Source organism: Globicephala melas, chromosome 16 (genome assembly GCF_963455315.2).
Source record: "Globicephala melas chromosome 16, mGloMel1.2, whole genome shotgun sequence".
Classification (NCBI taxonomy): Eukaryota; Metazoa; Chordata; class Mammalia; order Artiodactyla; family Delphinidae; genus Globicephala; species Globicephala melas.
Genome location: NC_083329.1, coordinates 36335224 through 36358897, shown reverse-complemented (window position 1 = coordinate 36358897; position 23674 = coordinate 36335224). Strand labels below are relative to the sequence as shown.

Genomic DNA, 23674 nt, shown 5'->3' with positions numbered 1-23674 from the left:
CTCACCCCACACCCCCAGCCACTGCCCTGCCTCTGCACTCGGAGACCCCCTCTGAGACCCCCCTCCAACACGCTGGGCATAAACCCCAGCCGCACACCCTCACCCAGGGCCTTACCTCCAAACTCTGGAACTCCACACTCCAGAGGCTCCCCTTTGGACATGCTGCCTCTCCCCTTCTGCGCAGGTCCTAAGCAGAGGCCCCACCCCACGCTTGAGCATCGCCCCTGCCTAAGTTCCACACCCTGCCTAAACTCTGCCCCCCATAGCCAAGGCTTTTTATTTTTTTTCTTTTTTCCTCTTTTAGATTGGGGTTCTGTTTCACCTTGTAGTTGATTCATTTATATTTTCATTTTTTCTAACAGTTCTTTTATTTTTGGAATTTTATTTTGTTCTTTATACTTTGTTATTATTCTGCTCCTTTTGGCTTGTTCCCCCTCCTTCTTTTTTTCATTTTTTCTGTGGTGGATTTGTTTTACCTTGTTGCATTTGTTTCAATTATATTTTTATTTTTCCTAATATATTTTTATCTTTCTAATTTTATTTTATTTTTTATTCTTTGTTATTGAACTGCTCCTTTTTTTTCTCTTTCTTTTTTTTTTTGCCACACCATGTGGCTTGCGGAATCTTGGTTCCCAGGCTGGAGGTTGGGCCTGAGCTCCTGTGGTGGGAGCACCAAGTCCAAACCGCTGGACTAACTGAGAAGCTCAGACCCCAGGGAATATTAATCAGAGTGAGGACTCCCAGAGGTCCTCATTTCACACCAAGACCCAGCTCTACCCAACCACCTGCAAACTCCAGTGTGGACACCTCAGGCCAAACAACCAGTAAGACAGGAATACAGCCACACCAATCAAAAAAAAAAGAAATGACAAAAATATGTTACAGATGAAAGAGCATGGTAAAAACCTACAAGACCAAATAAATGAAGATGAAGTAGGCAACCTACCCGAAAAAGAATTCAGAGTAACAATGATCCAAAATCTCGGAAACAGAGTGGAGAAAATACAAGAAATGTTTAACAAAGATCTAGAAGAACTAAAGAGCAAACAATGATGAACAGCACAATAACTGAAATTAAAAATACTCTAGAAGAAATCACTAGCAGAATAACTGAGGCAGAAGAATGGATGAGTGAGCTGGAAGATAAAATGTTGGGAATAACTGCCAGGGAGCAGAAGAAAGAATGAAAAGAATTGAGGGCAGTCTCAGAGACCTCTGGGACAACATTTAACACACCAACATTCGAATTATAGGGGCCCCAGAAGAAGAAGAGAAAAAGAAAGGGTCTGAGAAAATATTTTAAGACATTATAGTCGAAAACTACCCTAACATGGGAAAGGAAATAGTCAATCAAGTCCAGGAAGTGCAGAGAGTCCCATACAGGATAAACCCAAAGAGAAACATGTTGAGACACATATTAATCAAACTATCAAAAATTAAATACAAAGAAAAATTATTAAAAGCAGCAAGGGAAAAGCAACAAATAACATACAAGGGGAATCACCATAAGGTTAACAGCTGATCTTTCAGCAGAAACTCTGCAAGCCAGAAGGGAGTGGCAGGACATATTTAAAGTGATGAAAGGGAAAAACCTACAACCAAGAAAAAACCTACAACCTTACTCTACCCAACAAGGATCTCATTCAGATTCGACAGAGAAATCAAAAGCTTTACAGACGACCAAAAGCTACGAAAATTCAGCACCACCAAACTAGCTTTAAAACAAATGCTGAAGGAACTTCTCTAAGTGGGAAACACAGGAGAACAAAAAGACTCATAAAAACAAACCCAAATCAATTAAGAAAATGGTAATAGGAACATACATATCGACAATCACCTCAAATGTAAATGGATTAAATGCCCCAACCAAAAGACACAGACTGGCTGAATGGATACAAAAACAAGACCCTTATATATGCTGTCTACAAGAAACCCACTTCAGACCTAGGGACACATACAGACTGAAAGTGAGGGGATGGAAAAAGATATTCCATGCAAATGGAAATCACAAGAAGGCTGCAGTAGCAATACTCATATCAGATAAAATAGATTTTAAAATAAAGACTGTTACAAGAGATAAGGAAGGACACTACATAATGATCAAGGGATCAATCCAAGAAGAAGATATAACAACTGTAAATATTTATGCACCCAACATAGGAGCACCTCAATACATAAGGCAATCGACAGTAACACAATAATACTGGGGGATTTTAACACCCCACTTACACCAACAGACACATCATCCAGACAGAAAATAAATAAGGAAACAAAAGCTTTAAGTGACACAATAGACCAGATAGACTTAATAGATATTTTTAGGACATTCCAACTGAAAGTGGAAGAATACACTTTCTTCTCAAGTGCACATGGTACGTTCTCTAGAATAGATCACATCTTGGGTCACAAATCAAGGCTTGGAAAATTTAATAAAATTGAAATTGTATCAAGCATCTTTTCTGACTACAACGCTATAAGATTAGAAATCAATTACAGGAAAAAACAGTAAAAAACACAAGTACATGGAGGCTAAACAGTGCACTGCTAAATAACCAAGAAATCACTGAAGAAATCAAAGAAGAAATAAAAAAAATACCTAGAAACAAATGACAATGAAAACAAAACGATCCAAAACCTATGGAACGCAGCAAAAGCAGTTCTAAGAGGGAGGTTCATAGCAATTCAAGCTCACCTCAAGAAACAAGAAAAATCTCAAATAAACAATCTAACCTTACACCTAAAGCAACTAGGAAAAGAAGAACAAAGAAAACCCAAAGTTAGTAGAAGGAAAGAAATCACAAAATCAGAGCAGAGATAAATGAAATAGAAATGAAGAAAATAATAGCAAACATCGATAAAACTAAAAGTTGGTTTTTTGAGAAGATAAAAAAGTTGATAACCCTTTAGCCAGGGACTCATCAAGAAAAAAAGGGAGAGGACTCAAATCAATAAAATTAGAAATGAAAAAGGAGAGATTACAACTGACACCACAGAAATACAAAAGATCATAAGAGACTACTACCAGCAACTATATGCCAATAAAATGGACAACCTGGAAGAAATGGACAAATTCTTGGACAAGTACAGCTTTCCAAGATTGAACCAGGAAGAACTGGAAAATATAAACAGACCAATCACAGATAATGAAATTGAAACTGTAATTAAAAATCTTCCAACAAACAGAAGTCCAGGACTAGAGGGCTTCACAGGCGAATTCTATCAAACATTTAGAGAAGCGTTAATATCCATCCTTCTCAAACTCTTCCAAAAAATTGTGGAGTGAGGAATACTCCGAAACTCATTCTATGAGGCCACAATCACCCTGATACCAAAACCAGAGAAAGATATCACCAAAAAAGAAAATTATAGACCAACATCACTGATGGACATAGACACAAAAATCCTCAACAAAATAATAGCAAACAGAATCCAACAACACAGTAAAAGGATCATACACCATGATCAAGTGGGGTTTATCCCAGGGATGCAAGGATTCTTCAATATACACAAATCAATCAATGTGCTACACCATATTAACAAATTGAAGAATAAAAACCATATGATCCTCTCAATAGATGCAGAAAAAGCTTTTGACAAAATTCAACACCATTTATGATAAAAGCTCTCCAGAAAGTGGGCACAGAGGGAACCTACCTCAACATAATAAAAGCCATATATGACAAACCCACAGCAACATCACTCTCAATGGTGAGAAACTGAAATCATTTCCTCTAAGATCAGGAACAAGACAAGGTTGTCCACTCTCACCACTATTATTCAACATAGTATTGGAAGTCCTAGCCACAGCAGTCAGAGAAGAAAAAGAAATTAAAGGAATCCAAATTGGAAAAAAAGAAGGAAAACTGTCACTGTTTGCAGATGACATGATACTATACATAGAGAGTCCTAAAGATGCTATCAGAAAACTATTACAGCTAATCAATGAATTTGGTAAAGTAGCAGGATACAAAATTAATGCACAGAAATCTCTTGCATTCTTATACACTAACAATGAAAGATCAGAAAGAGAAATTAAGGAAAAAATCCCATTTACCACTGCAACAAAAAGAATAAAATACCTAGGAAAAAACCTACCTAAGGAGGCAAAAGACCTGTACTCAGAAAATATAAAACACTGATGAAAGAAATCAAAGATAACATAAACAGATGGAGAGATATACCATGCTCCTGGATTGGCAGAATCAATATTGTGAAAATGACTATACTACCAAAAGCAAGCTACAGGTTCAATGCAATCCTTGTCAAATTACCAATGGCATTTTTCACAGAACTAGAACAAGAAATTTTACAATTTGTATGGCAACACAAAAGACCGTGAATAGCCAAAGCCATCTTGAGAAAGAAAAACGGAGCTGGAGGAATCAGGCTCCCTGACTTCAGACTATACTACAAAGCTACAGTAATTAAGACAATATGGTACTGGCACAAAAACAGAAATATAGATCAATGGAACACGATAGAAAGCCCAGAGAAAACCTCCACACATACGGTCCCCTTATCTTTGACAAAGGAGGCAAGAATAGACAATGGAGACAGCCTCTTCAGTAAGTGGTGCTGGGAAAACTGGACAGCTACATGTAAAAGAATGAAATTAGAATGATCCCTAACACCATACACAAAAATAAACTAAAAATGGATTAAAGACCTAAATGTAAGGCCAGACACTATCAAACTCTTAGAGGAAAACATAGGAAGAACACTCTATGACATAAATAACAGCAAGATCTTATTTGACCCTCCTCCTAGGGTAATGGAAATAAAAACAAAAATAAACAAATGGGACCTAATGAAACGTAAAAGCTTTTGCGCAGCAAAGGAAACCATAAACAAGATGAAAAGACAACCCTCAGAATGGGAGAAAATATTTGCAAACGACGCAATTGACAAAGGATTTATCTCCAAAATATACAAGCAGCTCATGCAGCTCAATATCAAAAAAACAAACAACCTAATCCAAAAATGGGTGGAAGCCCTAAATAGACATTTCTCCAAAGAAGACATACGGATGGCCAACAAATACATGAAATGATGCTCAACATCAGTAATCATTAGAGAAATGCAAATCAAAACCCCATTGAGGTATCACCTCACACCGGTCAAAATGGCCATCATCAAAAATTCTACAAACAGGGCTTCCCTGGTGGCGCAGTGGTTGAGGGTCCGCCTGCCGATGCAGGGGATGCGGGTTCGTGCCCCGGTCTGGGAAGATCCCACATGCCGCGGAGCGGCTGGGCCCGTGAGCCATGGCCGCTGGGCCTGCGCATCCGGAGCCTGTGCTCCACAGCGGGAGAGGCCACAGCAGTGAGAGGCCCGCGTAATGCAAAAAAAAAAAAAAAAAAAAAAAAAAATTCTACAAACAATAAATGCTGGAGAGGGTGTGGAGAAAAGGGAATCCTCCTGCAGTGTTGGTGGGAATGTAAATTGATACAGCCACTATGGAGAACAGTATGGAGGTTCCTTAAAAAACTAAAAATAGAACTACCATATGACCCAGGAATCCCACTACTGGGCATATTCCCTGAGAAAACCATAATTCAAAGAGTCATGTACCACAATGTTCACTGCAGCACTATTTACAATAGTTAGGACATGGAAGCAACCTAAGTGTCCATCGACAGATGAATGGATAAAGAAGATGTGGCACATATATACAATAGAATATTACTCAGCCATGAAAAGAAACGAAAGTGAGTTACTTGTAGTGAGGTGGATGGACCTAGGGTCTGTCATATAGAGTGAAGTAAGTCAGAAAGAGAAAAACAAATACTGTATGCTAACGCATATATATGGAATTTTAAAAAGTGGTACTGATGAACCTAGTGGCAGGGCAGGAATAAAGACGCAGATGCAGACGTAGAGGACAGACTTGAGGGCACAGGGTGGGAAGGGGAAGCTGGGACGAAGTAAGAGAGTAGCATTGACATATTTACCCTACCAAATGTAAAATGGATGGCTAGTGGGAAGCTTCTGCATAGCACGAGATCAACTTGATGCTTTGTGATGACCTTGAAGGATGGGATAGGGAGGGTGGGAGGGAGGCTCAAGAGGAAGGGGATGTGGGGATATATGTATACATATAGCTGATTCACTTTGTTGTATAGCAGAAACGAACACAACATTGTAAAGCATTTATACTCCAATAAAGATGTGAAAAAAAAATATTGTGAAAGGAGGATGTCTCTCTTGTAACCCCAGAGTTCAAAGGAAGGGCTGCCATCCACCTATTATAAAGACTGCCTCATAGCCTGTTTAACAGTCCACTATTCAACTAGAAGGGGGTTGGAAAGGGTTTCTGTAGTACCTGTAATGTTCTAATTCTTGATCTGTGTGGTGGGTATTAGGGGTGTGTGTGTGTGTGTGTGTGTGTGTGTGTGTGTGTGTGTGTGAAAATTCGTCAGGCTGTACACTTGTGATTTGAGCCCTCTTCTGTAGGTATGTCATATTTCTCTTAAAATTTATATTAAAAAAAAGTCTACTACTGATGCTACTAGATTCTTTAGTGCTTCTTCTACTATTACCTATTCCATGCCCCCTCTTTCTTGTCTTCCTAATACAACTCAGCTGTATTACACACCTACTTTACACATCTTGTATTTCAGAAAAGGGTTCCATTCTTTGCAAAGGAATTTTGCGGTGTTTTAACACATGGTACCAAAGCTTGGTCTGTCATCAGGTCCACCCTTTCTTGTGCCTGGGGCTCTGGCTGGCCCCAGCTGTAGCAAGCTCTCTATGCTTTGATAGCCCTGTACAATGCTGCTTGAACTCCATGCCACAAGGCAACACTGTAAAGAAGCTGAAAGCAGAGAGAATATCGAATATTGCAAGTGGAATGTTTTACCTGCAATTATTTGCAAGGATGCAGAGAGATTTTCGCCAGCCTTCATTAGGTGTGTGTCCATGAGGTTGGAGAGGTTATGGTATAGATTGTCATTTTTACCATGTTTCCACAGTTAGATGGTTTTGTTTGTCATCATCTAGTGCCTACTTAAAACTAAAACATACTCCTGTCCCTCCCCGCAACACACGCCCCTCATGTCCTACCAGGTGTGACTACGAGGAAGGGCAGGTTTCCTAAGGATCTGTGGTTTTGTGAGGGTCAACAGTTATTGCACTGCCAAACGATGTTTATGAATGACACATGGCTTTCCCTAGGTTAAGGCCTTACCTCATTCAATGCACACATCCGAGCAATGGAGCCAATGTTGTTGGTGATGGTGACCAGGGTGGCTCGGGCGAGGTCTTCCTTGCTGATGGAATCTCGCTTTTCCTTACTCATCATGTTGCCAAAGCTATGTTGGAAATAGTAGCGAGAGTGTTCAAAATCATCCTTAGGCAGGCCCCATGCTTCCACCAAAGTACTGTGGAAAGCTTTATGAATAACTCTGATTGAGCTCAAATGACCTGATTTGGCTACCATGGTTTACAAGCAGACAGGATTACGGTATGAATGGTTGGCTGCCCTTTTCTTAATAGGGACAAAGTAGCATGGCTATTAACGGGGGAAAAAAAAAATTTAAATGCCTCTAGATATCTGGACAAGAATGGAACGGGGGAAACTGTTGCAGTTTTCCAGAACCTTCTTTCAAAGCTGCCTTATTTTAAGCACAAGCAACAAGAGCTAAACATCTCAGTGCTTCATCAAGGGCAGGAGATCAAGTCTGAGCTCCAATACCATAGATCCTTGCACCAGGCTGGTGGGTTGACATTTAAAAAAAACAACAACTAAATGAACAGCCAGGGTGGAGAGGTTGCCTTGTGTTTAATCGCTACTGCTCCTAGCTACTTAGTCTCTACCTTGATGCTACCGCAGATCCTTGAAGGCCAAATCGTTCATAGTCTCCTCCGTAAATGTCCTTCACCAGCTTATCAACATTGGTGCTGTCGCCTTTAGCTGCCATTTCCAGAGCTTCTTCAAAGGTCTCACAACCAGTCAGCAAGCAACATAGGCCTAGGAATGTTCCACCTCCAAGACTGAAGGAACAATAAGGTTTATTTTTTAAGTTTTACTTTAAGAGATGCCCATCCAAGTCCCCAACTACATCAATATCACTAATATGGGTTAATAAGAACAGAAGAAAAACAAAGGGGCACTTGAATCAAAGTGCTGGGTGAAAAAGAGCTTTAGGGTAGATTGGATAAAAAAAGAGGGCAGAGACTAAAAGAAACATCAAGGAAAACTCGCCCTGAAGTTTAAGAACAAAACCAGAGAAAGACTCTCACTGATTTCCGTTGTGAGACCTTGAACTAGCCACTGACCTAAGTGCTTCATGCAATCTTCCCACCTATAAAATGGGGCCAAATCATGATCTATCTCCCTTATTTGCGTGGTCTGAAAGCAGCAAATAACCAGAGAAATGACCTCTATTAAAAAGAAAAAATACAAACATATGTAGCTAAACAAATACTTAGAAAAAGAAACTGTGTGTACCTGAAGCACAGTTCATATCTATAGAGACAAACTCTGTGGTGACAAAACTGAACTGGGGCGCTGCGCGGAATAGCTGGCCCCCAAGCTGTATCTTTCATCTGACCGTGCTTCTCTAGCAGAAATAATTTCATTTAAGCTCCTCAAAAATTTCAAAAAGGAAACCACCGATGGATCTCATATTGGATTTTTTTCTAGTAAACTCTAGAAAAGGTTATTAGTACTTTTTACCACCCAATAGTCAAAGAATAGTAACAAAGATCTTAAAATGGTTTCAATGCTCAAACCATGTTTTAAAAGCTTTCAGTTGTTTGGGGGAAAATTCTTCTAAAATAGTCTTTTGAGAAAAAATTAGAAACCAATTATGATAGTTGAAAGTGAACTCAATTGTGTATTAATATCAAAGTTACCTGAGGGGAAGTAAAGCAGATTCAGAGTAAAGCTGTCACCAGTGAGCTCCTGGCAGGAAAGAGCACTGATATGGCCATGAATGGGCCTTACTCTTTACCTACTAGACAGAAGAGCAAATGCACATCAATTTGTTCTGAAGCCTCAAGAGCTGCTAGCCCTGGGAATTCCACATGTGTTTGGCTACCGGCTTTTAAGAGAAAATTCAAGTTGAGATCGAGGTTATTTTTAAAACTTAAATTTGAAAAAAGAAAATTTAGGGTAAATTATACTGACTGTCAATAACTGTTACCAAGAAGGCACCAGATTATAGACACACGGTTCTTTAAATCACATCTAAGGACTAACTGTGATATTTCTTAAATAGTGATTCTTACAAAAATACATACTTGATTGAAATGATGGGTCCTCGTGGAAAATTAGGTAGCTGGGCACAAGTCACCGTATCCAAACTGTAGGTGCAGTACCACAGGACAAAAAGAGCTCTGTGGGCATTATTGCCTTGACACCTCAGTCACAGTAGAAAGTTTGGATTCCCTCTAAGAAAGTTTGTCTTCATTTACATTTAACAGGGCACCTCATGCGACGTCGTTAGTTTCAGTCTACCCTAGAAAGCTAGCGTGGTTTAATGGGAACGCTTTTTGGTTTGCGTGTCATCTGAATTTGCCTTGTTTTCTCTCTTTATATTCTTCTAAAAGGCTTGGCTCACGTTTCTAGTTCCTACCTTTCATCCACACTAATAACCTTTCTTTGAATATCAGGTATTTGGATTCATCAAGGTGTTCAACAACCAACTCCAAACATAGGCACCTGAAGACACTGGCTGACTTAGAAAGAAGGCAACTCATCATCTGATGTGTTGGTATGAGTGAAAAAGGACATGCGCTTTGTATGACTGGAAAGTGACAGGTGACTCCAGACAGAATCGGAGTTGAATGGAGAAAGCGAGCATGGATTGGCACAGCTGGAGTACTGCAGATAGGAGGAAAGAATGCACGGTTGCAGAAGAGCACTTTATTGACCTCCTTAACCTGCTAACCACTCTCTAGTCTAGTGATTCTCTCATAATCAGATACCTGTTTGTTTCAGCAGACACACAGCAAGATTCTCAGCAAATCAGAGACCAAAACATCATTTTTTTAAAAAAACCCAACCAACTTGTAGTGAGGAATTTTCGGAAGAAGTAGAAGAATCCAATTATTTAATTATCCATGCCCTTAAAACTGATTCCAAAAGAATGAAATGAGCTGCACTGTTCGTTTCACTGAAGTTTTAAAATTCTTTTCATTCCTCTTTTAATAGATTACACATTCTAACAATGTTAGCTGTTAAGTTCTGTTTTTTCAGTTGACTTCTATAATAAAATTGGAGTTGGTCAACAGAAATGTTGCTACTAATCTAGGATGCAGTAAAGGTACAGATAACACTGAAACAAACCATTTAAAATCACATGCTTAAAAGAAAACGGATATCCTGTAACGATGTGGCTTCCTAAAAATAAAAATGCTGAATGGGAAAATAGGGTATATGAGAATAACAAAAAACCTAGAGTTATAGCTATCACAGTAGGAGTAACAAAATTAAAACTGAAGCCTTTGCTTAAATCAGTGATTCCCAAAGTGTATTCCACACACGGATGTTCACTGCTGACCAAAATACAGGCACACCTCATTTTCCTGTGCTGCCCTTTATTACGCTTTGCAGATATTGCATTTTTTACAAATTGAAGGTTTGCAGCAATCCTGCATCCGCAAGTCTATCGGTGCCATTTTTCCAACAACATTTGCTCACTTTGTGTCTCTGTGTCACATTTTGGGTAATTCTCCCAATATTTCAAATTTTAAAATTATTATTCTATTTGTTATGGTGATCTGTGATGTTTGGTGCTACTATCAATAAGGATTATTACCCACCGAAGGCTCAGATGATGGTTAGCATTTTTTAGCAATAACATTTTTTAATAAAGGCATATACGTTTTTAAAACATAATTCTAGTGCACACTTAATAGACTACAGTACAGTGTAAACACAACATTTATATGCACTGAGAAACCAAAAAATTTGTGATTCGCCTTATGGCGATACTCGCTTATTGCGGAGGTCTGGAATGGAACCTGCAGTATTTCCGAGGTATGCCTCTAGTTTAGATCAGTGGTTTTCTAACTTGGATCAAAAAAAAACCTTTGGCAGAACAACTCTGGTCGGACAAGATCTGGGGCCCAGAGACTTGATATTTCATTCCCCTCCCCCACCTGTGGCAGCCCCAGAAAGGGCTCTCTAGGAACCTTCATTCTCCTGTAGCACCTTTCCACAACTACTGGTTAAAGAGAGCTTGTAAGGAAGCTGGGGCACCCACACAGGATTTGTTGATGTTGCGAATCAGTGATCATTAACTGGCATTTACCAGTAACTGGAATGGACAGGCATTATTGCACATGTGACAGATATCAAACATCACAATTGGGCTTGTTATTCAAAGACAACCCAGATCCTTAGAACCCCCAAGTTTGAGAGAGCGTACCTGTGATATAATTCATGAATTTGTTAAGTGTTAATGAACAAAATTATAAATATCTCTAATTCTGGAAAATGTTTAGCTTGTTGTTACCTTGAGACTAGCTGTACCAATTCAATGGCTCCTTTGGGGAAGCAGTTTGTAGTTTCTTAAAAATTATACCTTAAAAATTATACCTTTCTCAGGAGATCACTCTCTCAAGGTAAAACCAGCTCAGCCGAATTCTTCGTTTGTCTCGGACAGTTCTGACCGTCCTAATGAGGCCATGGGGCCCGTTGTGATTCTCATGTGAGCAAGTAAGGTTAGTGCTGTATTCTCAGTGAGAAAATGTATTGACTAGCGGCAATTAACGTACACACCAAAGCCTATATTCCGGACACAAGCAGAATCAGTCAGAATGTGTGGTTTCTTAACACCACTAACTGTTAACATTTGGGGCCTGATACTTTTTGCTGTGGGGGACTGACCAATGCACTATAGGATATTTAGCAGCGTCCCTAACCTCTGGTCACTAGATGCCATTATCATTGCACCTCCAGTTGTGACAACCAAAAAATGTCTCCAGACGTTGCCAAACGTCCCCTGGGGGCCTCAATCTTCCCTTCCCCAGTGGTGAACCACTGATGTCTGCAGAACCCATCACAAGTCATGTCAATACAGGAGAAAAGCAGTGCCCTCCTCCTAACGGGTGAGTAGAACTGCAGAATTTCAGTACTGGAAAAGCTTGTAGAAACTAAGAAACAACTCACTCACTTCATGGCACAAACAAGGAAACTGAGGCCCAGAGAAGTTACGTGATATCTTCATCTATCAAAAACAAGGGTTTCAATACCATGTTTCAAAGCACACAACACTAGTTCCTTAAGTTGTTCTTCCAAAACTGGGCTCTGTGTTCCAATAAGTTGAAGAAGCACTTCATACCAAATCTTCTTATAAGTAAGGAAAACCTGTTTAATTTTCTTTATACTACAATTTCTCAAAGACTTCTGACCCTGGGTCTTTTTCCCGTGTTGAATCCCCATTAACAGGAAGCTGAGCCCACGTGCCCTTGGGGAGTGTGTACATTAAGAAACATGGTACTCTGCTCTGCTCTAGTTGCAGGGCTGTTTTCCCGTCCACTGCACTCCCAAATTCCCTGTGAGGTGTGCTGACTATTCCAGTTTGCAGCTGGAGCATTTACCTGAGGGTAAAAAACACTCTTTGTAAACCCAATCTGGCTCACTGATTGGAACGACTATTTCAAGCAATTCTTCCTGTGCTAGGCACCAAGGTACTTCCAGAAAGAAGCCCTCTTTGACCATCCCAAGCAACCTTCCACCTGGATTCTACTGTGTGTGTGGTCCCTGCCATTCACCTGGCACTTAATATGTCTGCCTTTGGGAAAATTTCTGGTATGTGCAACACTTTTTCCCACAACCTCACCAGTTTCCAACCAAGGCTGTGTTTTATTAACCTTTCTATAAATCACCCTGTGTAACATATCCAATAGATCGTTTTTGGTTGGCTGAGGAGGGTAAGATCTTGCTTTTAAAAATGTATTAAATATAAATAACCTTTTCAGAAAGTGGTCTTCAAGGAAGAGGCCTGGGTTTAAGCACAAAAAGGTTCTTCTAGTGGAAACCACGTTTACCTGGTCCCTGTAACTCTTTTATAGTTGTCCTTGGAGTACACTGCTAGGATGCTGACACCTGAGCCCATGTTCACCAGCAACATAGGGTACGGGTTATCCAGACAGTACGGCCTTTTTTGACACAATTCGGGATTTGTGGGATTTTCAAAATAGTAACATTCCGGCTTGCCGTTGAAGCCAACAGAGTCAACGTAAAGCAGGCCCTGAATCAGACAGTCCAGTTCGTCCAGTTTGTGGAGCTGAAGGTCAGCAATCTGAAAGAGAAGGAACCCTTGTGAGAGAGACCACTACCACCTCAGGGGAAGCCCCCGGAAGCTTTCAGCTGAACTTAACATGTGTCATGAACAGGAAAAGCATGGAAACATCCTTCAAGCACCACGCTGTGAAATCTTGTTGAGAACCAGTCATTCCACTGGAAAGGCAGCCTTTACCGGATGTTGTGTCTACTCACGGTGCCTGCTGAGAGATAGGACCCTACCTGATAGCTGGCAAGGAAGCCACTAGCACGTGGGGTAGGCAGAAGGGTTGCCCCTGAAAGTTACGTCCATGTCCTAATTTTCAGAACCTGTGAATGCTGCCTTATTTGGAAAAAGGGTCTTTGCAGGTGTGATTCAGTGAAGAATCTTGAGATGCAGAGGGCATCCTGGGTTATCTGGGTGGGCTCTAAGTCCACTGACAGTTTCCTTACGAGACACAGGAAAGATCTGACAGACACAGAGGAGAAGGCCGTGTAAAGACGCGAGGCAGAGCCTGGAGAACTGCACCACAGGCCAAGGAAGGCCGATGGCCACCAGACGCTGGGAGAGGCAGAGAATGGATTCTGCCCAGGAGTCTCTGAAGGAAGTGTGGTCCTGCCAACACCTTGATTTCGGCCCTCTGGCCTCCAGAATTATGACTGAGTAAATTTCCGTTGTTTTAAGCTGCTAGGTTTGTGGTAATTTGTCAGAGCAGTCACAGGACTGTTAGAGCACTCACCCAGCATACCTCAGGGTGAGGCAAGTGAGAAATGTTCTGAAAGCAGAAAGGCTCCTACACTTCTTGGCAGGATACCGAGTCCTGAGGGAGGCATGTGAGCCTGGGAGCTGGGGACAATCTCCTCTGAGCCCACACAGCCCAACTCTCCTTTTCCCAAGCCTGGGCTTTGGAGTTCGACAGACCTGGCTTTGAAAGCTATAACTCCCACTCTTACCTAATTGAGGGATGTGGGGCAAGTTACTTAACTTCTCAAGTCTCAGTTTCCTCCTCTGTAAAATGGGAATAATACCCACAGTGCAGTATTGTGAAGGTTACATGATAATAATATATGTAAAATGTTAACACAGGGCTTAGCAAGTGCAAAGGACTCAAAAAATATTGACTCTTTTATTAATAGCTGAGGTGGTCCCAGAGTGTCCTTTCATGCTCCTATGAAACAAAAATTCCTATTCTCCTAGGTACGGGGGAAAAAAGTAAAGGGGAATAAGCTGGCTGAGGGCTAGCCTTAGCAGAGGATGGGTACTTTGCATCCTCAAAAGTTTATTCACGATCCTCAAGAGTGATATTACTGCTGGTCCAAAAAAAAAAAAAAGAATCTAACATTCACCAACATGAAACTGAGCCAATGATGGAAGATCATTTTTAAGTTCTAATTTAAATTAAAAAAATCTCTTTAAGAAAATAATAACTGGTACTTATATTTACTATATGCCACGCACCTGTACTAGATCATTTAATTCTCACAAAAACCCTATGAGGAGGTATTGTTATCCTAACTCTATGGTTAAGGCTCATAGAGCTTAAGTAGTTTTCCCTAAGTGATACAACTAGCAAACGCCTCCTGATAACGCGCTGTTCTTCTCTTGTCTTCATTCATAATGAGTCCTGCTTCTGGGATCTGGAAACCACCTACACAACTACTATACTTAGATATTTTGCCCCAAAAGCATCATCTTCATTATAAAAGTTAACAGCTAGAAGAAAACTTTTGACTTTTTATCACTCACCTGAATGTCCCATTCAACAAAAATCCACTGAAGCTATACCTGCAGAGCAGAATTAGTTAGAATAGGTTACCAGCAAGGTGGTAGACGTTTTGGTTTTTTTTAACATCTTTAAAAATACGGAACGCTTCACAAATTTGCGTGTCATCCTTGCGCAGGGGCCATGCTAATCTTCTCTGTATCGTTCCAATTTTTAGTATATGTGCCGCCGAAACGAGCACTAGACGTTTTCTTGATACGCAGAAACAATCGTTCTAAATGACACTTGGTGATAAAGTTCATCTATCTCATAAGTGATTTTGAACATTTCATTTTTCACCAAGTGGAACTTTTGGGTGAGATGCATGTCATGATTCACGTGTTCAAGGGGTAATACTATAGGTATAAGGCTATCTGGACACCTAAACACTCTAGTGACACAGCCGTGTAAACGCTACCTCCTCATCCTCCGGGATTCCCTGGCCCTATCAACGTCTTCCAACGCGCTCACAGCGTGGGTCACATTCTGGCTCGTTTTTGGTTCAGTGGGTGCCCCTGAGCACCACGCTCAAAGGCCTGTCCATAATAATGGCTTAATAAACGTTTCTTAAATGGAACAGGGAAAACTGTCCCCTCCTGGATCACCACAAACTGAAAAGTAGCGATTTCATCACCCAGTCTTGGGGCCATAGGTCCACCTGCTTAAAAATTAATCGGAGGTCCATCAACAATATTGACAGCAGTACCCAGAACCAACATCACAAACACAAACAGTGACACCGTCTGTTCAGGGGACATCCTGAAACTATGTTCGGGAAAAAGAAACACCTGTCAGGGCAAGTAAACAAAGCAAGTAGCTTTGCTCTGAAGGGAAAGACCTCACCTTTCCCCTCAAAATCACTTTCAAATAAAGTGCTAGCAGCAAACGAACATCTCTTCTATAACATTTCACTGAGGGATGGATATTTCTGAAGCCTGAGGTCATGTATCCCCAAACTGGGAAACAGAAATATTAGTCACTTTCATGGAGACCTATGGAGACCTCCCTCAAAGGTCTTTTCCATCCAGGAATACAGACAGGCTCCCAACTGTAAGCGATGAGTCAAATCATTACTTGGACAGGATGTTCAGATCCCAGCTACGGAGAAACACTCTTTCTTTGGGTTTAGTTTTCTTTATACCAGGGTAACAAAAGCAAATGCTGCAGGAGCCAATAGAGGAGTGAAGTTCCTTGACTAAATGTTAAAGTAACAGAATGATGGGGATTGTGGCCCACAGACAATCCATACGTATTTAAAATTCACTGCAGCCCGTTGTTGCCATGTGGTAATAAGGGCTTAATGTTGCCAAATGATTCTATTTCTCAAGAGCTGGAAACCCAGATTTTTATGTGAAAACTTCCAATTTTTAAATGCTGGCAGCTAGTTTTAAATTAAAAAAAAAAAACAACCATCAGATCCAGCAAACATGCAGATGAAGCTTCAGCTAATGTGAACATAACCTTGTCACCAAGGCATGCTGGTAAATGTTTAACAACCAGCTCTCTGGGAGCAAATGCCCTGGTTTATAGCATTTACCAATTTCCATGGTATAATCACTCCCACCATAGCCAACTTCAAGCTACCAACACGATGTCACTAAACACAGCGTTGGGAAGACACAATGCGCTCTCATGCACACAATGGGCTCTCGTGAACCAGTAGGAGCTGATTTCAGCACCCCACTGCTTGTGACTCTCCTGAGCACTTTTGGAAAGTATGAGTTCTGCCAATTCCTAAATCATTAAGCTTAAACTATTCCCCAAACTTAACACCAACAAACCAAACTTGCCCTAAGACTCAAACTCTGTAAATAACGGAAGTAGGGGAAGAAATAAAGTAAAAAAAGTAATTTTTTTTTCAAACTACTACTATGATAAACTAACTTTGCTTTGCCTAGTCCCAAAGTCACCCAAGCAAGCATGGGTGCAGTGGGGTTCTCAAATTTTAGGTGCCATCAGAATCACCTGGGGGGCTTGTTAAATCACAGATCGCTGGGTCCCACTCCCAGAGTTTCTGATTGCATGTCTAACAATATCGCCAGGTGATGCTGACGCTGTTAGTCCTAGGACCACAGAGACTTTGGAGCTGAAGAGCTGGGATTAATGCATGACCCCACTCCAGTACGGTGACAACAGGCCTTCAATAAAATCACATACTCTCCCCAATAGCAGCTGTCTTGGCTAACCTGCAGGGCTGTTTTCAAGAATCCAGTGAGATGGCTGTGTGAACATGCTTTGGAAACATGAGTTATACATGCATTTTATATAAGAAGTAAAATAATTCAGGTCTTCTTATCTCAAGTTGAAATACATTTGGAAACATCATTTCCAAACCGAAAACTCTAATTTCTCAAAGGAATTCAGTGATTCCCTGTATGATGAAATTAGAAAAAGTATGGATTCTAAACACATGTTCAGGATACAACTCTAAGAGGTTCTCCTTATGTGCTTCAGTCTGTCCAAAATAAATACTATTACATATAAGATGGCTAAACAACAAGGTCCTACCGTATAGCACAGGGAACTATATTCAATACTCTGTGATAAACCATAATGGAAAAGAATATGAAAAAGAATGTATATATATGTATAACTGAATCACTCTGCTGTATAGCAGAAATTAATGCAACATTGTAAATCAACTAGACTTCAATAAGATAAACTTAAAAAGTAACTAAATAAATAGCTGAGTAAATAAATCTGGTAAAAACCATCCCAGGAGGTCCCATACCTACTCTCTATGGACCTACCCCAAACCAGTCCCATCACTCTCCTGTGCTTGAGAAATGAGTCACCAAATCGTTTTGCACAAAATGAATAAAATACGCATCTGTGTGATACCCCACACTTCCCAAGGTGCTTTTGCTGACCCTGGCTCCATAAATCATAATGGAAGTGGCAGAAAAGGTTATCTTACTAAACCAAGAACAATTTGCACATAAAATGGTTGACTCTGAATTATAAATTACACTCGGGGCTCTTTTCTCCTCACACAGGACAGCTAACTGAGACCTGAGAGAGAGAGAAATTTCAAATGTGTTCCGTGAGTGAGAAAAATAACAAAACCTCAAAGATGGCTTCTTCCTCCTGGCACCCAGTGATAAAAGGGGTACACGAATGGCCAAAAGGGTCGAGCCAGAATGAAGTGTAGGATGACGGTATCTACAAAGCTTATGCTCCTGCAATATCACAAATCAGTTCCTGGATTAATAATAGGAACCCAGCTAATAATGAATGGTCTACTTAGATTTAGAATTTCACACATCCACAATTACCTTATTATCCCCTCCTGATGACTTTTCCACCATTATTAACTTTTTTCAGTTGTGTCCTTGGAGATTTCTGGCTTAATGAAGGCCAATTCTTAAGTCCTCACACCTTGAAAAAAATGTAGTGAAACTATAAGAGAATCTTTTACTGTTCCCTAAATCTCATGTAAACCCAGTAAGATTGTTGTTATATCCTGCTTGTTTAGACGGTAGGTATTTGTTTTCTTCTAAAAAATGAAAAGAGTCACTTCTAACTTCTAATAAATGTTAGTCTTGAACTGAACAAAACTTACAAGGAAAAGTATCTCTTGTAATGAAGAGCTAAGTGGACAAAAGGGATGACTTTTCTCTAAAAATTTTCTATCATTAGAATACTTTGCATTCTAAATAGGACTCCTGTTGAAGTTGGGAAGTGTCCTTGTGGATGAAAATATTAGATTTGGTACATAAAATATTCTGGTAGGTTATTTAAAACAACACTCGCAGAACATAGACAGTGGGGAGAAACACAAAGTTCGATGAACTCTACAGGATTAAGTGCCCTGATATACAACCACATGGGAGCCTCCCCTTTGAGAACCACTCTCTCAAATTGTAGGATTCTTCACTGGCCTACCAATCTCTTGGAGCATATGTTGTTTAAGTTTGTCTTTTGTGTTCCATTTTGTTGAATCATTAATTTTGAAGGCAAACTTTTGCCAGGCAGAAATTTGTTTGTGACAGTGATCCTAAAATGTTGAAGGAAGGAAGGAGAGAGGGAGGGAGGGAGGGAGGGAGGAAGGAAGGAAGAGGGGAAAGGAAGAAGGAGGAAGGAAAAAAAGAAAGAAAAAGGAAGAAAGAAATGCAGCTTTGTTCAACTGGAAGTATTCTACACAGGGGTCTAGTTTAATGCTTGTCTCGTGGCTTTGTAACTCTTTCTTGTACATTCTAAAATTGATGAAGACTAATTAACATTATCTAAGGATTTAAATACATTTACTATATATGAAAAGGACACAGTCATCAGACATAACAATTGCTAACTATTCAGGGTCGGCTGAACATCATTTAGATAGCCCTAGTTACTCGGGTTTTTAAAATACATGTCTGCAAACTTGTATTATGCTCAAAAGAGTGATTTTATATAACAACGACAGGACTTTACAGCTATGTATATACACTGCTTTATTATTTGTCAGATTGTTTACTACATAGTATAGTAGTATATATTGATCCTTTACAACTGAGTGTGCACCTTCAATTTCCCATTCTGGAAAGGGAAGAGCTTGGATACATTACACCTGAGGGCCTTAGCACTTACTAACCCTAACTCTTCCCCATACCAGCCTGGTTTGCTCTATTTCTTCTTCGGGTTCCTACTCCAAAGTTACCTCATCACACAAAGACCTGCCCAGCACTTCCTATCCCCCTTACCTATTTATTTTCCCCACTTATTGCCATTTGATATACTCCATAATCACTTTTTTGATTATTGACCATCTCCCTGCACTAGAATATAAGCTCCAGGAAGGCAGGGGCTTTGTTTTGTTCATAACAGTATTTGTTGCATTGATAGAGTATGATAAATACTTGTTGAATGAGAATGAATGCTTAGGAAAGAGAGTGATAAAACCTATTCATCCTCACAAACTTTGGAAGGATCAGGGCATATCACTTACTGACAGACGGGCTACAGGAAGAGATCTGTCTTCAATTGTCTTCACTTTGGCCAAGACTGAGCATGGAAATAGAAGGCAGGCTATATAATACTTTCTTTTATAGATGGCCAGGCTGTTAGGCAAATACTCCAAACTTGCTCCCTGCACCAGTCTGTTCATTAGGCTCCAGAAACCTCCTGAAGGAGCAGAGGCTTCTTTATCTTGGCCGTAATAAGATATGACCTTTCTCAGTTCAGAAACTTGAGAAACACACTTGCTCGTGGCCAACACAGATTGAGTAACTTTCTGGAATCCAGGGCATTACCCAAGAGGAGGGACGGAGACTTTGATGGAGTTTGCTTAAATGTCCCAGGTCACCTTGGTACACTTCAGGCTCCCTAGTGGAGATGGACACAGAGGACATCCTTGAGGGACCTGGGGAGCTCACAGCGCTAGGGGTGGGTCAGCACTTCCTGAATCAGAATTGAGCCGACACCCAGCTCTCACCTAGGGGACGGTATTTAGCGCCTCTTCATCTCTCTTTAGCTTTAGTTTCCTTATCCGCCTAAACACCTTACTGCCACTTTCTGAAAATGATGAAACTGAGGCCCACAGGAGGGACGTGTCTTGCCCAGTCACCCAGCTAGTTAAATGCAGAAACAGCACTAGAATTCAGGATCAGTGCTTTTTCATTTATGAATTTGAACTTAATTTTCATGGCCCTGGATCTCAACTTTCTCAGTTTCAAAACTCTTCAATCATTGGGTCCCTTTAGTGGGAAAAAGATCCCATGGATCTTTTAAGTAAGTGGCAGTGTCAGATCCTGCTGGCGAGGGCGAGGGGACACAGGAGGAAAAGCCAAAACCTGAATATAATCAATCTGACTTAATATAATGCTCTAGGGCTCTATTGCCAGCTCTTGTAGAAACCACTTATCAATGAGATAAATGATGTTACTTTTGATGATGCAAATAAAATTTGCAATTATAGCTTTATTAAGTACCATGAATAATGCATTGATTTGTTATTTTATTCATGAATGATAAACTTTCTGGCGAGACTAATCCCCACATCTTCCAACCCTTCCTTCTCCTATGTTCAATCACTACTGTGAATTGAATTTTCTTTATTTTCTCTATTGTTTCTCTTTCTTCTCATTTTATTCCCTGTGAGATGAAGCTAGACAGTATAGAGATTATCTTGACTGTAGAAATGGGGAAATTGGAACACATAGGTGTTAGGGATTGCTTAACAAAGAGAAAGTTAGGACTCCAGGTCACCCATCCATATCTTCCACTTAGCCAACTTTGTCAAGTCTAAAGAAGCAACACTGCCAGTCAGGATATAGTATTATTCTTATTATGCAGAGCCATACTCGCTAAATCACGTTCACCAATAAAGCAATTCACCTCCGAATAACGTCAAAGATTTCATTTTTGTTTGTGAGCAAAACTTCTGAAGGACATTCATAAAACACAAATGATACAGAGCAAACGGGTAGAAAGAAGTAATCATTTTTAGTAAGATGCATAGAAAGCCTTTCCTGCAGGCCTCAGTCTATATATCTATGAAACTGGCACAACGATTATGGTTTTCATGAAACATAAGAGTCTGGAAAACTAAAATACTTCAGAAGGGGATTTACATCACCTTGTCTTTGGCATATTGTGCAGAAGTAATTGTAACAAAAATGATGAGGACGGCCAATAGGTACTGAGCACTAAGTGCTGGGTACATGTTATCTCATTCAATCCTTCATGTAACAACCCTATGAGGCAGAAACTATTTTTACTCTCCTATAGATGAGGAAACTGAGGCACAGAGGGGTGAAGTAAGCTTGTCCAAAGTCCCAAGCCTAGTGGTCAGGTTCTTCCATAAGAGATGCCATGATCATGGCCATGGGAGAGGTTTTCTTTCTTTCTCTAAGAGGTGGTTTTGTTGTTTGCAGGGGGGTAAAGCGGACCTACCGTTCTGAAGTCCTCTTCGAACTTAAAAGCCCCGCCTCCCGTGGCACAGAGAGTGGTGTGGAGGCTGGAGAAGTTCTTCTCGCTGCCCATCTGGATGAACCTGTGCATCGCGCAGCTGGGAAAGCGGATGAAATGCAGGTTCCCCTTCCGCCCACACATGGTCAAGTTTTTCAGTTCCAGGTGAACGTCTCGGATCCCGGTTTTCCCGTAAGCCGTGTTCGAAGTCAAATACTTCCTGATGCTCTTCAGGTTCTCCACTTCCTCTTGTTCCTCTTCAGCTGTAATATCCTTCGGTTCAAAGTAGACCAATTTAACCAGCGTCCCACCGATATCCATGCCGAACCACGGGAACGCTAGCGGACAGAAAGACAGAGTGCCCTTGAATTCTGGACAAAGAAATGGGCCGTCTTTGAATAGTCAATAATGAAATGCAGTGGTGTTGCATCTATAGCTGCATTTACCATGCAGTTTACCTGAATTCAACTCTAGGTGCCTAAAGGAGACAGGCGAGGAGAAATTCACACTTTAAATGGTGTCCATGATTCTGCCTACATTTCATTCAGAATCGGCCTCGGAATTGAATATGAGATGAGAATAAGATTCCCTAAGCCAGTCTCAATTGCCACGTGGTTCTCAGGGCTCCAGAAACTCACCAAATAGAGTTAACTCCCATACTTAAAGATACGTATTTTGCATACACTCTGGCTCCCAAATGCTATTTTATCAGAATCTCAGCCAAAGAAAACAGTGATCTGTTCTGATGCCAGAGGAAACGCTGGCTATGCTAAGTGTACCAAGAGATGGTACGTTGACCTCTACGCCTCACCGTGTCTTCCTAGCTCATTCTTCGATGATCATTTTTACAGCATTCAATTTTTGCCTTCACGTGCTGACTTTATATGACATGACTCCACTGCTTTAATCTACAGAATCAATAGGAAGGAGAAAGGAGAGAGAGTGGGCTGTGAGAGCTGAGGGGCACACATGATGATCCCTATGGCGACAGGATTCTCAAAAGAACAGCTTGAGCTACAACTCATTTCTTTCTTTATTAAGGAGAGAAACTCTCTCCACCTCAAATGGCCCGCCCAGAAGTCCTCACCTCACCCATGTGTCCTCTGCCACAGATTCTGATTTAATTCTGAGGGAGGATCTAGGCACGAGCTTTTTTTTTTTTTTTTTTTTACATTCCCCAGAGGTTCCAACTTGCAGGCTTGCAAACAGCTAAGCCACAAGAACCATGACCACTGAGAGTCAAGCCCACAAATAGCATAGCTCCTGACCAGGTCTGCAACACAAAGGCATGTTTTGTGTTATATATATATATTTTGCGGTACGCGGGCCTCTCACTGTTGTGGCCTCTCCCGTTGCGGAGCACAGGCTCTGGACGCGCATGCTCCGCGGCATGTGGGATCTTCCCGGACCGGGGCACGAACCCATGTTCCCTGCATCGGCAGGCGGACTCTCAACCACTGCGCCCCCAGGGAAGCCCTGTGTTGTATTTTTATATATAAATATATATTTATATTTTAATCTGCTGGAGAGGCTTATCTATGACAAAATGAATTTCCATCGTAATTATTTTTATTGTTATTAAGAGAACGGGCTGAGCTCCCTGAACAGGCTGACTTTATTTAGAGGCAACCTGGAAAGTTAACGCTGGGCTGTCATATGTTCTGTAATGAACACAGGGCAAACCCAAGTGGGAATCCAATATTTGGAGTCTCCCTTTTCACCTTCCTCAGCAGACTCCATGGGCTAAAGCTGAAACTTCGATTAAAACTGAGTCTAAAGACTCAAGAAG

General features: G+C 40.8%; 1 protein-coding gene and 1 non-coding gene across 9 annotated transcripts in view; both read right to left on the bottom strand.

Moving 5' to 3' along the window:
• The window catches only part of PANK1 (pantothenate kinase 1), a 110908-nt gene that overhangs the window by 5855 nt on the left and 81379 nt on the right, over positions 1-23674 (bottom strand). For 5 of the 8 annotated variants that reach the window (XM_030865050.3, XM_060286499.1, XM_030865048.2 and 2 more), the window contains 4 exons: positions 21871-22223; positions 13000-13253; positions 7816-7992; positions 7187-7310 (listed from right to left, as the gene is read on the bottom strand). In XM_030865050.3, the coding sequence (XP_030720910.1) occupies positions 7187-7310; positions 7816-7992; positions 13000-13253; positions 21871-22206 (891 nt within the window). In that variant the 5' untranslated portion in view covers positions 22207-22223. The remainder of the gene's footprint in view (positions 1-7186; positions 7311-7815; positions 7993-12999; positions 13254-21870; positions 22224-23674) is intronic. The other 3 variants (XM_030865055.3, XM_030865054.2, XM_060286497.2) reach the window with 2 other exon arrangements.
• On the bottom strand, positions 15092-15199 carry LOC115858031 (U6 spliceosomal RNA). Its single transcript, XR_004041481.1, has one exon. It is a non-coding gene; the product is annotated as a U6 spliceosomal RNA (small nuclear RNA).